We start from the raw sequence: 20,274 nt of genomic DNA, 5'->3' as shown, positions 1-20,274 counted from the left end.
CCTGCAGGGGGCGCAGTTTTTAGACTAGTGGCATTCACCAGTGTATCATCAGGAGATCAGTCTCCATGCTACCCCCCCAAGTCTGGTGAGGTTTGTCTGCTAGTCCAAAGTTATGGACTCCCAAGGTGCTCAATCCCCATTGCTCTGTACTGGGGAGCTGCTAATAGGAGGCTTCAGTCACAGTTTTGTGTCCAACTTTGGCCCCCCTGAACCAAACTACACCAAACCTGGGGGGTATCATCAGGGAAGTCTCCTGATGAGACTCTGAAAGTTTTGAGACTGTGCCTTCAGAAATGTGCCTCCCCAGCATGCAACCCCCATTGACAAAGTAAAATGTGAAAACTCAATGAACAAAGACTTTGGGCAAATTTCTAGATAGCCTTGGTAGGGTGCATTTTGATGTGTATCGCACCAAAATTTCATGATACGCTGAAATTTGGTGCTGATATGTCTAAAAATGCACCCCCTGCAGGCACCAATGTCCTGGTGCAAACAAAAAATTGGTCGTGGTGGAGTGGCCGCCCGGCGGGGGGGGGGAAGCATCCAACTCAGGTTTTGCCCAGGGCTACAGTTTGCCCAGGGCTGCCTCGTTACGCCCCTGGTGGCTTTCACACAGTTGTTTACACCCAGGATTCTCCCCCTGCGAGGGTTTTTATCCCTGCCTCTCCTACCCTCCCTCCTGCACTGAAAGGAGGCAGAAATCCTTCCCTCCCTTCTACTGCATCCATTCTATGGGAAGCTTGAAATTCCAATCAAGAAGAGCTGAGATCACTGGGCCACCCCTGCTACTGCGGTAGCCTCCAGCAGTAACTACCAGCACCACAGTTTGCATAAACCACACTTTGCCCGTTTTGCTCCAGCAACAGTCCTTCAGCATTAAAATGGGAAAAAAATCTCTTCTGATCGCTTTGAAATGGTGACCTGAGGAGTGAAAGGAACTGCTGTTGTGTGGGTGGGGAAAGGTGAGAAGGAGTGAAAAAAACCCAAAGAACGATTAATGCACAATGATCTGCTTTGCTTTCCCTGCAAATGGAAAGAAAAAGTCGCACTTTAACAGCTTTCATAAACAGAGGGGATTATCTGATCTGAGAGCACAGTAAAGTTCTGAAAAGAGGAAATTGTGTGCGTAACAAAGAACCAAACTTAAAAGGAATGCATGTGCAATGTGTGTAAATGGCCCAAAAGATACCTGCAAATACCTGCAGCCTAACTTGATAAAAGGGTGTGGGGGAGGGTAGGACTTAAAACTGACACTGAAAATTCATGGATGCCATATGTTTTGCTTACTATAAATATGTTTAAATTAGTAATGAGTATTTTTCCTTTGCCTTTAAAAGCCTGTCCTTTATTATGAATTTCATTATGATCTACTTCAAAACTTGGGATTCTAGAATATACACTTATTAAATCAATATGCAGAATTCTTCTTCATATTTGACATAGTAACTTCCTTCCAAAAGTGACAAATGGCATTATTATTATTTGCACAATGGAGCTGGACATAATAAAGTGAAATTTAATCAATAGAATCCATGGCCATTCATCTAACACACTAGTTCTGCTATGTGAGTTTTTGTGGCTTAAAATTTGTCAGAACACATTACTTGAATTACAGACTTGCATTCAAGTTTGTAAACATGCATAATTTCATATTTTGTCTACAATGTATATCAGTTAAGGTACATATGGAAATATTTACTAAAATAAGCAGTTTCTTTGGTTTCAGTGCAAAGAGAAAACACCATAAAAACATCTCAACCAAGACATTTAAATTAAACTTCTGTCAGCACTTCGCCTCTGAAGCCCCTATTTGTAAGGGTCTCACCATTTCTGACCAAGTATACTGCTGAGGTGAAACAACATTAATTGAATGTTTGAAAAAGTGAATCCTGTTTTGATTAATGAAATAAGACACTAATGATAGTAGGCTCAATGTTGATTCAGAGGCCCAGTGTTGATTCAGAAGACCAGATTCTGGTAAATTCTGATCTCAAGGTAAGTCTCTTCCAACTAACCCAGAATTCTCTATTTACAATTCCATTGTAAATCATTACATATGGATAAACATCAATCATTGTGCCTCCCTCTTTTCATCCCCACCATCTTAAAATGGCACATTTTTAAGAGCTGAGAAATTCTACACTACACAGAGATTATAAATACTCAGCGAGGTCCATAGAGGTTCATCAATACTCAATAGAGGCTACCCTTGGCACATAACTAAAACAGCTAGAAAGAGGGCAGATGATAAACCCAAAGCTGATCTATTCCTCCCAAAACCAACCATTACTACAAACAGCATCAGGGGATCCTTTGAGTTCTCGGTACTAAGCCAATTCTAAGGGATCTCCCAGGATGTGAGTTCCCACCTACACTTGGACTAAGGAGAACTAATTACAGTGGAACCTTGGTTTTCATTGCCTTCAGTTTTCATCAGTTTCGGTTTTCATCGATTTTTTCAGTGAAAAATTTGTCTCAGTTTTCATTGATTTGCCTCGGTTTTCATCGATTTGCAGTAAGGTGCAGGGGTTTGTGGAGAAAAATCACCCGGACAAAGCTGTTGCTGGCCGCAACTTGTTTAATGACAATGTCTTGCCCCATTTCAGACAAATCTTAAAGAGGCATCAGAAACAGACCTCTTTGGACAGCTTTCTGGTGCGACATTGGTCCACTGGCTCTGAAGCTGGTCCTCGTGTTATTGTTTGTTACTGTTTTCAGCATTGAACAGTATGTTTATTAACCAAAAATGTCTTTTTGGTATGTTTTTTGGAGTGCCTAGAACGGATTAATTGGATTTACATTGATTCCTATGGAAAAGTTTGTCTCGGTTTTAAGAACATAAGAACATAAGAACTAGCCTGCTGGATCAGACCAGAGTCCATCTAGTCCAGCATTCTGCTACTCGCAGTGGCCCACCAGGTGCCTTTGGGAGCTCACATGCAGGATGTGAAAGCAATGGCCTTCTGCTGCTGCTGCTGCTCCTGAGCACCTGGTCTGCTAAGGCATTTGCAATCTGAGATCAAGGAGGATCAAGATTGGTAGCCATAGATTGACTTCTCCTCCATAAATCTGTCCAAGCCCTTTTTAAAGCTAAAGTTTTCAAATGAAAGCTAAAGTTTTCAAATGAAAGCTTAAAGGTTTTCATCAGTTTCAGTTTTCATTGATTCTTATTGGACGGATTACCAACGAAAACCGAGGTTCCACTGTATTAAATTAGGAGAACTAATTATTAAATTAGACTAAGGAAAACTAATTATTAAAGCAGATATTAAAAAGACAGTCTTGAAAGATCCTATCATCTCGGGTCACTTTAAATATGGTCACTTAAAATGTTTTGTTCTTTCCATATGTTATACCAGATAGAGACACTGTATATTTGTTTTCATTTTACTGAACAATAATTGTTTGGATTATTAAGTTTTGATTTAGCCAACTAAGAGTCTTCACCATTAAATAAGTTATTGTCGCTTTAAGACATACTGTTTTTGGAGTAAGCTATTTGGTGCAATTTGTTAGTGAGGATTATGAGATGACCTGAAAAATACCTGTATATTTATTTCTATATGTGTATTTACATTCTCTGAGAACACTGAGGAATGCCTTAGTCACGGGGGTTTTATGCGTGTTACCAAACTGGATTTGTGTCTGAATGTGTGTACACGATGGTTTTAATGACTCTATGAGATTTTGTTTTTTTACCTTTTAATGAATTTGTGCACACAAATAGAGAAACTATTATTTTGTTCATTTATGCTAGCTCAATCTTTTTGGTTCCTAACCTGTTGGTTGGGGTTGGTTCCCTCCTTCCTGGCTTGTGCTTAGCAATGGTATCACCAGACATTTGTTTCTTAAAGATACAAGAACTATTATTTTGGAAGGATTAATCTCACAGTGCATTACAGACCTGGAGCTTTTCTCAGGCTTATAGAAAAATATATCCATGGTACAATCTTCAGATTCAAGTATCTACAGATGAGATCTACAGTTGAGTGTTAGATATATTGACTGTAAACAAACCTGTATGATGAAATGTCTTCCCTATTGAAGACTGTGTAGGTTGATATAACTCCTTGTGCTGAATCAATGAGAAATGCTTCATTTGTGTTGCCAGATAAAATTGAATATTCGATTTCTCCATTTATGCCACTGTCTGAGTCAGTTGCATAGATCTGAATGGGAACAAAATTCATGCTTCTCCTGAAATGGTGAATAATACATTATGGTTGCTGTGCTTTATTTAGTACACCTATATTACTGTTTGTACTTGACTAAAGGCTTTTGTGGTGGCCCATTTAGCAGCTTATCTTATGGCTCATGGAGGGTTCCAGATCTGAATTGGCATCTAAAAGGCAAGAGGTGATGGGAAGCTGCGCACAGTCCTGTGGCTCAACTATCTAAATTCTGGTTCCAGTTTTATACCTGAACCAGGCCAATGTTGTTGTGGATTTTCAGCACATTCCTTTCATAATTTTGTAAAGATAACAGCCTTCTTCAGTCCTCCTTGCTCTACCTCAGTGTTCACTCAATGGAATTACAAAAATTTACATTCATTTTCTCCAAAATAATTCCAATTATTTTAATTTTAAATTTCTTCTACTTATTCATTTGAGATGGTTTCCCTTTTTCTAATAGTTAGTGGGATCTGCCAACTGAAATCCTTTTTATGGCAGTGGATATGTATTTGGTCATTGAAAATAGCTAACAACAAAGCATTATCTAGCCAGATAAGGTAGACAAATCCAGCTTTAACAGAGGTTAGATGAATGAATCTTGTTTGAGTGGTTACAGGTCATTGGTAGATATGTACCAAGACTGTGGTGTATACTACAATTACTAACATAAACAACTGTTCTCTCTTTCTGGAAATACCATGGATTTTTTTAAAGCTGTAATTTGGAACTTCAGATATCATTCTTTGAAACCAGTGAAATATTTTGTGCTTCTAACTAACTGTATTGTTAACAACAAAGGCCCACAACACTTAAATAGAAGGTAAACTTCATGAAACTGTCCATATAAAGTATGACTAACCTTGATTGTGGAAACATAATTTAAACAAATGTTTAAAATTACCTGCATAATATAGGTGCTGTAGAACTGGCCTTCCCACACCGATGCTGTAAAATAGCTTTGTTCAAAATGAGGTGCATTATCATTCATGTCTTGTATTAAAACTGTCATTCCACATAGTGCTGAGCTCAAGCCATCGTCAGCTAAAACTGTAAACTGCACCTTTTGCCTGACTTCATAGTCAAGAAATTCTGGTTTCTCTACTGTGATTACACCTATATTTTTTAATGAAACCAAAAAGTAAAGATAGATAAATGTTAAGAAACATACCTTTTGCATAGTAAACCAACAAACTGTAAATCTAGAATTCATTTCCTCACAATGATCACACTCCAAATCAGTGTGCATAAATTAAAACCATAAAGACAATTTGGCAAAAAGCAATCTATGCAAGAGCGGGAGAACATCTGTTCCATATTAGACCAAAGCAAGAAGCACAGCAGCCAAAGATCAACTGCTGAAAAGAGCTCTAGATGATGGCCAGTGGTATACTATCCCCTTGCTGAATCATTACTACCCCAGTAGCCTACATTTTGTTTCCACCATTATCAATAATGTGAGCTTACTCCAGAGGTCTTTGTAATGGTGGATGCTTTTTGATGAATTAACTCACTGCCATTGACAGTTTTCTGAATCTGTGAACTTGCAAAGCTTTGCTGGTTAGTACCACAGCATCAGTTTTGCATGACTAGTATGCAAAGAAAGATTCTTACAGAATGTAAGATTCTTACAGAATGTGCAATCCCATACAGCATTACTCCAGCCTAACCCCAATGAAACCAACTGGCTTAGACTATAGTAATTCTGTACAATTCTGTACAGTTCCTAATTTCTGGTTCCTATATTGGTAATTTTAGATTCTAGAGTAAATAGTCTTAAGGAGGCCTCCTCCTTCATCCTAAAATTGAATCATGAAAGATGGTAACAAAGTATGTACTATTTTGGCTATCTTTGATACACTCAAATTTATGCTAATGAAGAATTCTGCAGTGGCAGCCTAGAGGAGAGGAAACATCTTGCAATGCCTTCCTCTAGCTTCCTTTATTCCTCAAATTCTCCTCCTGGGAACTACATTTCCCTGAACACTCTCTGTCTCTCACTCTTCCACACAAATGGAAGGTGTTGTGATTTTTGTAAGGATTCAGAATACCTCCACTTTGTCATGGTGTCCACATTCAGGATTTGCATCTTTACCACAAACTGTGAAACTAATGGCCCAATCCAATTGGGGGCGGGGGTGAATAAGCTGATAGAGGTGGTGTAAGGGGCACCCGTGCCAATGGAAAGGGCAAATGCGTCAGTGGCCAAATGCCCTCAGCTTTGTGGCGACAAAACCAGGAAGTGGCTGCTGCCATGGAGGAACTGAAGTCCATTTAGCCTTATGGAGGGCTTTCAGTTGGTAGGGAAATTTTTTAATTGTTTTGCCTCTCCACAATGCCTGAAAGACCATAGTCCCCGGCCACCTCGGATTGTTTGATAGGGACCAATTCCACTTGAGGGCTTTCTTTCTCTGTCTGGATTTTTAAAACCCTTTGTGTGATGACATAGGAGTAGAAGTACATCACTAACAAGTTTCCAGTCAACAACCAGGGATGGAGTAATGTTACCATAGTGTTGCTGCTGGTATTTTGGCTTCATTTCTTATTCAGTGCTTTGCTATGCAGCAAGTATGGAGTCAGACTGGAAGCATTTAGTCAGAAACAATGAACACCCAGAAGGTCTGGTTTTCCTATCCTGCTTCAAAATAATTTAAATTCATTATTGTACCAATGGAAAATGAATCTTCTTGTAGTTTTGAATGAGGTAAATTTATACCTTATTTTTCTGGCACAACGAGAGCCAAAGTAGCATAGCAATTAATGTGTTTGGCTAAGATGTGGGAAACTCGAGTTCAAATCCCCACTCAGCCAGTCACACACTTTCCAAGGGCCTTACTTAAAGGGAGATTTCAATATTGGCCTGTTTATGTCCCTGTAGTGCTTGCGCAGTTGAAACACTCATTCATATCCTACTTTACTGTGAGTGCTACAGGGAGATTAGGAACCATTTAATTCTGCATATGTTGCACACAGCCTTTGGTCACGCTGAACATCCTGATGATTTTCTGGTAAACTTTCTGGTTGATGATGACACAGTCAGTGGCATACCACTGCAAGCCCTGCTTCCTCCTCTGTGAGTTCCCCACCACTGGAAGGTGGGGGAAGTTCAGCAGCAGGGGTGGGGGAAGTTTGGCTGGGGCTGGGCACAGGGGGAGAGAGGGAGGCGGAGCCGTGTGAGCAAGGGCCCTGCGAGGTGATGGGTGAGGGGATGTTGGTTGGTGGGAGTGTGACGGAAAAGGGGTGGCTGAATGCTCCCCCCTGTGACCAAGGCCACTGGTGCCTGTTGCCTGGGTCATGGGACCCCCCCCCCCACTGATATGCTACTGGATACAGTCACATACATAGTACTAAAGTTCTTTTACAGTGCTTATAAAATGCAGAAGGGCCTGTGTAACACTATTCTATCTTGATTTTTTTTCTCTTTTAAGCTGGTCTATGACTGTATTTTCATAAACTGAATTGAACACTCTCAGTCTAGCCTACCTCACACAGTTTTTATGAGGATAAAATGGGGAAAGAGAATCATATATGCTACCCTGAGGAGCCTAGAAGATAAAAATGGGATTAAAATGGATGTGATAAAAAAATTACTAGAGAGACAATAAAGAAAGATTTCTAGTATGCATGTATCTTGATTCTGCTCAATTAGTAACACAGTCGTTGAATATATCTAATGTAAACATTTCCAAATGTGTGCTTAATATAGATTAAATAAGACAGTCATGTTAATAAAATAATTGATTATTAAAAACATACTTGAGGTTTAACTAAGCAATAGATCTCTGTTTCCACAGTCAGAAGGAAGTTATGTTTTCATCTATCAGCTGGTATTCATTTAGCATACAGCAATTTAACTCATAAAATCTAGCCTGTGGATAGTTTACATAAGAATTTTTTTAAAAGACATTCTTTATATTTCAGTGCATTTTCCACAAATATATATAGAGAGCACATATGTATGTATGATGGCATGCATACACATACATACACACTCACACATGGAAACCCATTTTTCTTGTCCCTATCAAACTAACCGGATAATGCAAGTGTTTGTGACTTTGCAGCATTATAATACTTAGTGGAAAGTGGTCCTTCTGCATATAGATGTAGCCTTTACCTTTGTATTTTGTCTATGAAATAGAAGGAAAGCCACCTGGAGACTAAAATGTGGCATTTAACAGATAATCACTGCAGCAAAATGAAACAAATAAGAGTGTGCACCATCAAAAGAAACACATCTTACTTGGACATGCCTCTGAAGATGAGAGCAAAACATTAGGAGCAAAAGCTACCAGACCACAGCCACAAAGCCTGGAAAAACCCATAACAACCAGTCGATTCCAGCCATGAAAGCCTTCAACAATACAAAGTGTTAATTTTCTTTTCTTTTTTTAAGCCAAATAGTTCCTGTGTGAAGCTATATAAAATTAAGTATCAGGTTCTTTCCTCTCCTTACTTTCATTACACTGTTTGCTTGGTCACCATTATCATCCTGGGATTGTGATTCAGGCCTGGAATCTTCAGACAGTTTTGGAAAAAACCCAGTCCTATGAAGGTCTGATTTTGTAGCAACATGTTTTGGTCAGAGAACAAAGGCCAACTTCTATTGTTGTTTAAATAAACTAACCCTAACCACTGAGATAATGTTTGTACAAAAGCAATTCCAACTCCAATGTGGAAAATATTTTGCTAATGCCTAAAATGGTTTTTAAAAAGCTGCAGATAAATATGTTGATTTACCCGTGATGGGATGGACGGAGAAAATGTCTTCATGTTCACTGATGAGGGTGTACTTTAAACCCCTTCCCATCAAGCCACGGACATAAGCAGCTAGCGTGAAAACAGCAGTGCCTACAAGCACAAAAAAAATATATTTTCACCGTAATTAAAACGTCAGAAGTTCTTATCTTAACTAGATTTTCGTCTGTTCCATGTGAGATCAAATTCTGAAAGCTTAGATAGTCACCTATTATTTGGAGAACTTTATATGCCGTTGTAACTGTGACTTAATATGGTCAAATGTAACGGCAAAGTAGGACTTGGCATTTCATGAACAAATCATGTGCCCCTTTCTCTCCTTTTTCTTCCCCGTGTGCAATCAATCAATTACCACCTTAAGCATTCCAGTCAATGGATTTTGAAGGGTGGAACTGCTTAGAATGACACAGCTAGTGACTTCCAATTCAGTGCCATCATACCACAGCTAGCAACTATAGAAATAACTGGTGAAACAGGAGATCATTCATATATCATCAAAGTCCTCTAGCTAACTAGTTGGAAGTTTGTATGAGGGTACATTTTTTAAAATCAGCACATTTGGGGATCAGGGGCAAACACCCTTTTGCCTTCCCTGTGGACACCCATGCTCTGAACTACAATTGTTAACCACAGTTTCTCAGTTCAGGTTTTATAGCATACTGAATTATGGTATTTTTTCATTCTCCACATCAGTCCACACATCCAGCACATTCATAAAACTGCTCATTGAACACCATATTTTGGCAAACTGTAGAATTCAGAGAATAACAAAGATTACAGAGGATAGAATAATACATTAATTACACTTAACAGCAGAAAGAATTGGACATATCAGTGCTTAGAGAGACATCATGAATGAAATTTCAAGAATTTAGAAAGGTGCCATTAAGAACCGGGGGGGGGGGGGGGATGTTATTTTCCAGGAGGACTAGTGAAGAAAAAGCGAAACAATATGATAGCCAGGATCAAAAAAAATTACAGGCCCAATAAGCCTTGGAGTCACTTTTCTCAAACAGTGGACTGTCCCAAGCCACACTCAAGAAGGTGTTAGCATTTTCACCAGGGTCAACTTTTTCATCATGGGGAGAACTAGCACTTGGTGAGACTTCATCCAGATGCATACAGTTTGTTATTAATAGAACAAAATAAACAAATTAACATCAGAGAAATAATACAGCTGTCTAGAAGAAAGCTAGAACAGTGTAGAAACAGACAAAACAAAATCAGCTTAAAATATAGGCAGGAAGAATAAATTAAACATGAGACATCCTGACCAAACAGTCACTGAGTTAAAAAAAACAACAACAACCTTCAGACATGTTTTTGACAAAATTTTGTCAAGATTTATCTTGCCAGTTGTGAAACCAATTTTGATACATGGAAATTGTTTTTAATCAGTTGTGATGGATTCAGTTACTGTACAGTGACCTTTTCCAAATGAGATTTCATTATATTACAGGAAACATCTTGTAAACACAAACAGACTTTCATTTTGGAGCTGGAATGTCCCATCTTTGTAGTTTGGCTTTGCAGCTAGTTCAAAAAAACTAATGTTTAGTACTTTACACTATAATTTCTTTTTTAACAACAAAGGAAATGTTAATTGCCTTGCTATTTTGCTTCTAAGTTAGCCACTTAAGCAATAACATTTATGTAGAAAATATACATGATGCTCTTTACAAAGGCTCAGATGTTGAAGGAAAATTATAAGTAGAAAACATGAATGATGGGAATCCGCCCAGAAGTAAAAGGTGAAGTAGACAGGTGTGAAGCAGCTGTATGTATGAATGAAACACAAGTACCATTTTTCTGACCAGTGATCAGAGTTACCTCAGCTACATTAACCTCAGAAAACTCTTAGACCCATTTTCAGAAAATATGGCCTGAATTCCATAGCTGCACAAGAAAAAGAAGAAGAGTTGTATTTATATCCCCCTTTCTCTCCTATAGGAGACTCAAAGGGGCTTCCAAACTCCTTTCCCTTCCCCCCTCACCATAAACACACTGTGAGGTAGGTGGGGCTGACAGAGTTCAGAAGAACTGTGACTAGACCAAGGTCACCCAGCTGGCGTGTGTGGTAATGTACAGGCTAATCTGAATTCCCCAGATAAGCCCCCACAGCTCAAGCAGCAGAGTGGGGAATCAAACCCGGTTCCTCCAGATTAGAGTTCACCTGCTCTTAACCACTACACCACTGCTGAAGAAGAAGGTAATTGAAATGGCAGATCTTTTAATGCACAGCAGGAATCCAGTGGCACCTTCAAAGCTAACAACATTTATTCCGGCATCAACTTTTGTGAATCAGAGCTCACTTTTTCAAATGTAATGGAAAAGAAATAATAATTTTCCTTATATTTATCCATAAAATTACAGAAGGGGAGAGGAAAGGGGGAGTTGGGCAAAGAGGATCTTTTTCCAGCCTTCACCTGCTACCCACTCCAGGGAACTATGGAAAGGGAAAAAGCCACTTGCCGTGGAGGGTTGCAGTGGGACATAAACTCCGTTTCTTCCATGCGTCTTCAGGATATCACTGTCTTTTGCATCATCTACTATCAGGTCCTTTAACTGGAAATACTGAGGGTTGATCCTGGGACAATCTACATGCCAAGAAAATGCTCTACCACTGAGCCATCACCCCTTCTCTTTATATTTACGCTGCTTGGATTTTCCAAGGATGAAAATTACATATTGTACCACACATAAGTAGATCTCCCAAAGTACAGAACATTTACTCTGCATAATCACACACTTCTAATTGGCTTGGAAAGATTTAGGAAGGCACAGTAAGTAATAAACATACAACCTTATACGTGCCTTGACTGACCAAATAATATGCTGAACATTAAATGTTGTTATTCAGCCAAATCAAGGAAAAGAGTAAGTATTTATATCCTCTTGCTGAATTCTGATTACAAAGCTTATCAAGGCTATCTATTAAGAAAAATGAACAGTATTTCAGAAAGATGAACCAAGATGGGAGTTATCGTACAGTGTCAAATTTCCTTTCCTAATCAGTGGTATAGTACATCTTGGGCCTGTTCTGCACGGGCCAAAAACAGCGCACCAGGGACGGTAAAAACACCGTCTGAAATGATGCACCGCTATGCTTTCCCCCTGCACCTGGAAAGGAAATGTTGTTTTAAAACTTGCTCAATAAATGAGTTTTTTGGGAACCAGCGTTTCCCAGCCAGCACTGTGCAAATGGCACTGGGGTAGTGGTGCCGCTTTTAGGCGCCTCTGGTTTTTCCCTCACTTTCTGTCCCGGCAGAGCTCTGCAGGGACAAGGAGGCACACCCCCGCTGCCCTTTGACCCCTGAGGGTTGGAGGGCAGCGTGAGTGTGTCTCTCCATCCCTATGGAGCTCTGCTGGGACAGAAAGTGAGGGATGACGAAAAAGAGGCACCTCTTTGTGGAGCTATGCAAGCTGGCCCAAGGCTCCACCAACGTGAATTATGCAGTCGCTTTTTTGGCTCATGCAGAACGGGCCTATGAGAATTCAAAAATCTAGAAAGTAAACAGGTAACAAAACCAAATTCATAGAATGGGACAGCTATTTCCAAAAGTCATTCAGGTTCAGAATTCCCAACATAATATGTGTTTCATATTGTATAACAATTCACGGTAGCCTGGCTGTAAAATATGGACAAATTATTATTGGCTACCCACCTTTTTCAGTGTTTTCAGGCACGTTTACTTCATACTGGCTGTGACTGAATGAAATAGTCTCTGTTAGTGTTTCAGAAGAGATGGTCAAAACAGCAGTAGCTGTTCTGGAGGGAACTCCTTTATCTGAAGCCAATACAAAAAGGTAGGTAACAAAATCCTGATGAGGTATAGGTTCTTGAAGAAAGATTTCTCCTGTATCTGCATCTACCTGAAACATAGTTTCTGGTGTTTTAAACATAAAATTCACAGCACCATTTAGATCCAGGTCAAAGTCACTGGCCTTCACAGTAGCTATTGTCTGATTCAAAGATGTCCGAAAAGGCACAGAAGCTCTGACAGGATTCTGAACAAAAAAAGGACTGTTGTCATTAACATCTTCAATATGAACAGTGATGGTAACACTGGTGCTTCTGGGTCCCAGGATTCCTGAGTCAGTTGCCACTACCCTGAATACAAAGTGAGATTTTTTCTCCCGGTCTAGTGGTCTTGTAGTAGTTATTATGCCAGTAATCCGGTTAATGGTAAATACTCCAAGAGTATCATCCATGACAGAGTATCTAACCTCTCCATTTGGGCCCTCGTCTCCATCAACAGCATGCAGTTGAAGAACTGCTGATCCTTCTCCCAGATCTTCTCTCACAGAGGTTTGATAGTGGTTCCTTGTAAACAAAGGGTGGTTGTCATTTTCATCAAGGACTGTGATCTGTAAATGGGTCATGGAGTTTCTCTGTGGACTACCAAAATCAGAGCACTCAATGATGAGAGTAAAGTTGCTGACAATCTCTCTGTCTAAGCCACAAATGGTGGAAAGGTCTCCAGAAGTTTCATTCAAAGCAAAGTATCCTCTAACATTTCCATCTTTAAAAATGAAACAAAAAATAAAGGTCAGCAGATGAGGTTCAATTCTGAAGTTCTCTTTCTCTAGTCTAGGTCAATTCAGCTAACTGCAGCAATATAATCCAACTGCCAGTACAGTTCTTGTAGCAATTTGCCTTAGGATATCTAGATCCCCCAGTTTTATGAGAATTAAAACCTGTTTTTCATTTACATTTGTGGATTGCTGTGACAATAAATGCAAAGCATCAATTTACAAAGCAACTCTTTTGCCAGATGGATGACTTTCTTTCACCTCCCCAGATTCACCCTGTAAAATCTATTGCAACTGTGCTTCTGAACAAAGTAGTATTTGCTAGCTTCAGTAATATACTGAAAATCTCTATTAACTGCCAAAAAAAAAAAAAGACATAGAGGTACTTTTGTTCATTCCAAGAGTCTACAACAGTCTAGGCTGAAGTATTAATTATTCCTAAAAATGAAAATTTTGTGAAGCAATTATGGAAAGATAGAAATAGCTTTTTTAAAAAAGTGAAGCAGAAAGTTCCTACAGCAAAGGTAACACAAAAACATGTAGATGAACCTACATTGTTTTATACCAAATCAGACCACTGGAGAAACATCAGGAGAAAATGCTACTTGGTCCCAGGATTCCTGAGTCAGTTGCCACTACCCTGAATACAGCCTGGAAACCACCCAACATCCCACTGGTCCATTGTTTACTCATTGTCTCCTCTGATTGGCAGTTGTTTTCCAGGGTCTCAGGTAGAAGAGGAAGGTCTCTCTCTGCAGCTGCTATCTAACACACAGCAGATGCTACAGACCAGAATTTTCTGCATGCAAAACAATTCTGTTTGGAACTGTTGAAAAGTGGCCTGTGGTTTGGGGGAAGCAGGACAAAGTAAATAAAGTGTGCCATACCACTGAGCCACAGTCATTTTTGTTCATTTAATGAGAACCAAAATCTTCAATATGTTTTCTTAGTAGACCAAAGATTAAAAAGAAAAGACAGACATATACTTGGTTACAGAACAGATCAGTGGTGAATAGCAGAAATCTATAAACTGAAATAAAGCATGTATCAAAACCTATCACTCTGCACTAATATAAATTATATGAGCACAAGCCTATTTCCTGTACGACACAGTGATTTACAGTGTAATCCTAAACAGATATGCAATGGGCTTAGAAGGGTGTAATTTTGTTTAGGATTACACTGTTAAGCACGCTATAATTAATTGAGTTAATTGTGCCAAAGAACACAAATTGTAACATAAATGGAAAACAAAAAAAGATTTCAATTTCTGCCTTAAGTTTCGGTAAATAATAAAAAAAATGTTTTGAAAAGTTTGTCATTATTCAGCACTGTACTTTACCAATGATGTGACACTGCACAGTTCCGTTATTGGCAGCATCCATATCCACAGCCAGTATAGTTGATACTATTGAAGGCTCTTGATTCTCCAGAATTCGGATCTCAGAAACAGGAAGTAGGAACTTGGGAGCGTGGTCATTTTCATCCAGTATTCTGATGACAACTGATGCTGTGCTGGATAAAACAGGGCTTCCGCTGTCTCGAACCATCACTAAGTAGAGAGGCACATAACAGAGCTAACTTCTAACAATGTATTTAGATAGTTTGACTGCTCACCAATAATATTAGATCAGCAAACCAAATATGATGTTCTTCCTAAGACAAAACATAAGCATGCTTTTGAAAAAAATGTGATGTTCTTATTTCAGGGAATTGAAGGACAACGAGCATGACAGTGAATTTCTTCCAATAAAGGCCCATTGAAAAACTAACACTTTAATTACAGGCACATCCATTTAAACTGAATCAGTGTCCGGTGGACCATGTCCAGCAGGGCTAGATGCCAATGTAATATGAAGCTTTCCAGGTAGCATCTCAATCATTTTTACCTTTAATAGTGAAGATCTCTTGAGTTTCCCTGTCAAGTGAAATGGCTGTTGTAATCTCACCAGTATCAGAGTTTATCTGAAAAATCTCATGCCCAGGTCCCGGAAAAATTTCATAGTGAAGCAGAGAATTGGTTCCTTAAAATACAAAGCAGAAATTAGTAAAATCTTTGATAATAAGTGCCTTGATACTGATTTACTAACTAACTGCTTGAGTAAATGTTTCATACAAAGGGAGCTAGAAATGAATTCATAATTCATTTATGAAAACATATAGTTCTCATATATTTGAAACATATATATGAAAACATATAGTGTTTATGAAAACATATAGTGTTCCGTGAACATTATTTAATGGTGAAAATAATACCCTGTTCTGTGTAGCTTTACAAAATGACTTATCAACATGAACTCCAGTGAAAATCTAAAGAGCATGTTCAGGTCTTACATGTACTTTGTAGGATTTTTTCTTTCTCAAAATATTACAGTATAATAGAAAGCCTCTCGAAACTCTAGATATCAATGAAATCTGTGGCTTCATGATGTGGTATTTTCTTAAAGTTCAGAGGCGTCCTGTACTTGCAGAAATAGTTCTGAGATTCTCAAGAAAACAATTAAAATCTACAGGTTGTGACCCAGTGAACAAGTCAGAGGGAAGTCAGAGTTACATATGAAGGAAGAGCTATGATGTCTGAGAAGGGCCACTGCAAAGTTTGATAACCATAATACTGATAAGTCAATGATCTGATGAATGTACAAATTGTGAGAATGCTTACACACAAGTCCACTGTCTTACAAATATAAAAGAATAATTTCGAAGGGCAGAATCAGTGGCCTGCAGTAGAACAACTAGTCTCATATCCAGTAGCACCTTACAGACCAACAAGATTTGGGGGGAATAAGCTTTTGAGAGTCAAAACTTCCTTCATCAGATTGAAGTTGGAATAGATATCTAATCCTTATATCCCAGTAAGAAGGAACTCAGGATGGAGAGGTACAATGAGCTCTGTAATCAGCTTGATTGGAACAGAGAGGAAATACTTGGTGGCAGAAAATTAACATCTGTATCCCAAGCATTTCTCTCTGATCCCACCAAGCTGATCACAATGCGCATTGTACCTCTGCATTCTGGGTTTTTTCTTTCAAGCTTTGATTCTCTTTAGCTTGCATCCCAAGAATCTTGTTGATCGCTATAATGCTACTGGACTTGAATCTAGCCAGAAAAGGATACTTGCTATAATCTAGCTATAAAAGGATATAAGAACTACAGTGTAGCTCATCGAGTAATTTTGTTTTTATGATGTTGTCCAGAAGATATAAAGCAACAACAGACTAAAAATGGAAACAAACTAAAAATACTTACAGTGGAAATTAGTTCCACAAAGAATCACAATCCCTTACCTCAAGCCTTTGTTCAGTCTAGCTACACATGAATGTCACCGTGAGGTGATAACACTGAAAATTAGTATATTCATCCAAGGACTTTGGCTGTTCAGGAAGGTCTGCTTTACTAATTGAGATCCCTTATGGCATTTCTGTCCCCCTCTACCCATAGCCTTTAATTAAAGCAGTTCATACTGTATTCCAAATTGCTTGGTTATCATGTGAGATCATTCTGATACCTGAGAGTTGCAGGACAAAAAGCAACTTAGGAAATTTAGCAGCTGCTAGTTTCTTTATACAGCTGTATGCCTTCTGTATGTTGTGGGAATCTTATTTCCTACTCTCATTCTTTATTGCATCAAAATAAATTGCTCCCATATTTTTTGTGGTCTCAAATGCTCTCTTGAGGAAAGCATGGCATAATTTTCATGAAGTGCTACACAACAAAATAACTGATGCTTTTAACTAAAATGAATTTAATTCTTAAAAAAACAGCAAGCACATATCTTAGGTTACTACATATTTTATAAGAATAAGTAGGAACCCACAAGGACTTGTGGAAGTAATCTCATTTTCCTCTCTTCCATTTCCTCTTGCTGTTTCCTGAAAGCCTCATAGTGTTTCTCCCTCCCATCATTTCCTTCTCAGTATCCAGGTGGGGCCTGGAGGTCTCCTGAAATAACAATAGCTTTCCCAACTACAGAGATCAGTTCCCTTTGAAGGTTACCAAGTCCAGTTTGGGAAATTCCTGGAGATTTCAGGACGAGGTATTGGGAGGGTGAGGTTTGGGAGGGAAGCAACCACAGGTGAGTTCTAATGCCAGAAAGTCATGCCTTCTCTTCCTACCTTTCATTGAAGAAACCAAGCCTGGTATCTATGGGAGTCTGCTGCTTAGAGCTAGAAGCACTCCTTTTATCATTTTTTTAGGTTTTAAACCCCCCCCCCTTTATTTATTTATTTTAGATTTCACATTTTCTTGCAAAGCTGGAACCCTTTTCAGGTTTGTAGAAAGATCTGTTGTGCCCATTCACAGCTCCATTTACTGGATATCCAGAGATTTGGCTGACTTCGCTTTTAGAATATAGATGCAAGAAGACCCTGATGGACTTGCTCAATAAGTATTCCTCACAGTATCAATATTCCTCTCTCCAAAATTCCAGCATCTCATTTTGCAGGGTCCACCATCTGGTCCAGGCTGACAGTAGGGGCACAGAAGTCAAGACCTCTTCCTGTGGTTTCCCCCTAGCTCTTTGCATTCACAGGAATACTGCCTTGTGGGAGTTTCATTTTGCTACAGTGGAATATAGCCATTTATGGCCATTCTCCATTAATCTGGTCAGTCTTCTTTTAAAGTCAGTGGCCATAACTACACACTGTGACAGTGAGTTTAATTATGTGTTATGTGAAGGACTTCATTTTGTCTGTCCTAACTGTAAAATATGATAATTGTCATTTGGTGACACCAAGCTTGAGGTTTCTGGGACAGGGTTACAAACTCTGTGTATTCACTTTCTCCATGGTGTACATAACACCATATTTCTATCCTTTTCAAGTATTCAAAATTTCAATTTGGTTAGTCTTCTGCCACCAGTGGTGTATCTGCAATGGAGACATGGGGAGTCAAATATCCCCGGGCGACCCTTGTTGGGGCACAAAAATGCAGGTCCATTTGTGGTTTTTTGTATTTTTAGTGTTTTTTCCGTTTTTGCCCAGTGGGGGTGCAGTTTTTAGGCTAGCAGCACCTAATAAAGGTTTTTGGATTGGATTGGATTGGCTAGCAGCACCAAAAATTCAGGGATTTTTTCGAGAGACTCTCCTGATGATACCACCCAGGTTTGGTGAGGTTTGGTTCAGGGGGTCCAAAGTGTGGACTCCCAAAGGGGGTGCCCCATCCCCCATTGTTTCCAATGGGAACTAATAGGAGATGGGGGCTACACATTTGAGGGGCCATAAATTTGGACCCCTGAACCAAACTTCACCAAACCTGGGTGGTATCATCACAAGAGTCTCCTGAAGATACTCTGAAATTTTGGTACTGCTATCTTAATAATTGCACCCCTGACAGCAGGCAACCTCCCAAATTCCCCCAGATTCTCCTTTTAAATCCACCCCCTTCGGCATGGATTTAAAGGGAGAATCTGAGGTCCCCAGTTTAAACATTGAAAGTGATGCTGTTTCAGGGTGGGGGAGAATCCACCCCAAAACAGCATCACTTTCAATGTCGTTTTAACTGGGGGCCCCAGATTCTCCTTTTAAATCCACCTTAAAGGGAGAATCTGGGGTCCCCAATTTAAAAAAAAAATTGAAAGTGATGCTGTTTCTCCCAATTGGGGGGACTGGATACAACATCATAAAATGTTTTCACAGCAGTAATAAAACATTTTGAAAGCATTTTGAAAACGTTTTCAAAAATTTTTATTTCTGCTGTGTGGCATGGCTCATTGCTGTGTTCAGATTTGTGAGTTGGGGCATGTTCTATAATGTGATGGTGACTTTGAAACGACCTGGTGTAAAAAAAAATTGTTTGATCATGGCAGGGGAGGGCAGCCACCCGGGGTGGCCCCCCCCGCAAAACTCAGATTTTTGTCCCGGGCTCCATTTTCCCTAGATACGCCTCTGTCTGCCACCCTCGCCTCCTCACAAAAAAAGCTTAAGGATAGAAAGCTGGCTGTATACCCTGTCCCAGTTATCTGTACCACTACAGTAATTCCTTTTGAACTGTAAAGGACTTGGGTTAACTATCTGTATAATTATAACCAGGATTCACAAAGCGATATTAAGCAGGCCTACTTAAAACCAAGTCACATTTTATTCAGTGTTTTTAGGATTGCAGTGCTAGGTGCCTTCTACGCATCCAGTGAAGTTTTCTAAGGTTTCTTTCAACCTCTATCTTTTCTCCTGCTGTAAATGAGTGAAAAAATGTCTGGAAAAAATATCTCCACAGCTCTGCTCAAGTTTGCAGTCTGTTGAACATGGTTGGTTTTTCAAAAAATCACTACAAGGAAATTTACATGCAATTCACATCACTGTAACCAGATTAAGACCTTGGATCAGCACCCCTGAATGTAACAGGGACCTGTCCACAAATTCCCCTAGAAAAGCTATGCTTTCTTTTTATTTATTTCTTAATTCCAGATCATTCCACCAGACAAGCTCCTCTTTACCTGCCCCATTTTAGTAACTTTGTTTATATTAAGATTTAGTAGAAGCTAGGATTAACTGAACATTTGTTTAGTGTGTGCATGTTTTTCTAACTGAGCATGGTTTTTGCTAATTCCCTTTGCTATTAGCTTATTATAATAAACTTTCACCTTCAAACCCATGCCTGTTTATTTCTAAGAATCTGTACACCCATACAGGGCATTAGATCAAATTTCGACCCCTGGTAAATATCCTGGCAAAAGTTACCAGAAATAAGTGCCCTTGGCGCACACGACCATGGGTTCTGGGCCTGGTAAAGGGAATGCTCCTATACATGGGAGCAGCAGTGGCGTAGTGGTTAAGAGCAGGTGTACTCTAATCTGAAAGAACTGGGTTTAATTCCC

At 39.3% G+C, this 20,274-nt stretch overlaps 1 protein-coding gene across 1 annotated transcript in view; it reads right to left on the bottom strand.

Moving 5' to 3' along the window:
* DCHS2 (dachsous cadherin-related 2) overlaps positions 1 to 20,274 on the bottom strand; it is a 127,807-nt gene that overhangs the window by 9,829 nt on the left and 97,704 nt on the right. The window contains exons 11-16 of the mRNA XM_048510090.1: positions 15,350 to 15,484; positions 14,803 to 15,012; positions 12,593 to 13,450; positions 8,910 to 9,020; positions 5,074 to 5,285; positions 4,018 to 4,169 (exon numbers count right to left, since the gene is read on the bottom strand). Of these exons, the coding sequence (XP_048366047.1) occupies positions 4,018 to 4,169; positions 5,074 to 5,285; positions 8,910 to 9,020; positions 12,593 to 13,450; positions 14,803 to 15,012; positions 15,350 to 15,484 (1,678 nt within the window). The remainder of the gene's footprint in view (positions 1 to 4,017; positions 4,170 to 5,073; positions 5,286 to 8,909; positions 9,021 to 12,592; positions 13,451 to 14,802; positions 15,013 to 15,349; positions 15,485 to 20,274) is intronic.

This window comes from Sphaerodactylus townsendi, linkage group LG10 (assembly GCF_021028975.2).
Source record: "Sphaerodactylus townsendi isolate TG3544 linkage group LG10, MPM_Stown_v2.3, whole genome shotgun sequence".
NCBI lineage: Eukaryota > Metazoa > Chordata > Lepidosauria > Squamata > Sphaerodactylidae > Sphaerodactylus > Sphaerodactylus townsendi.
This window is presented reverse-complemented; position numbering and strand designations above follow the sequence as displayed.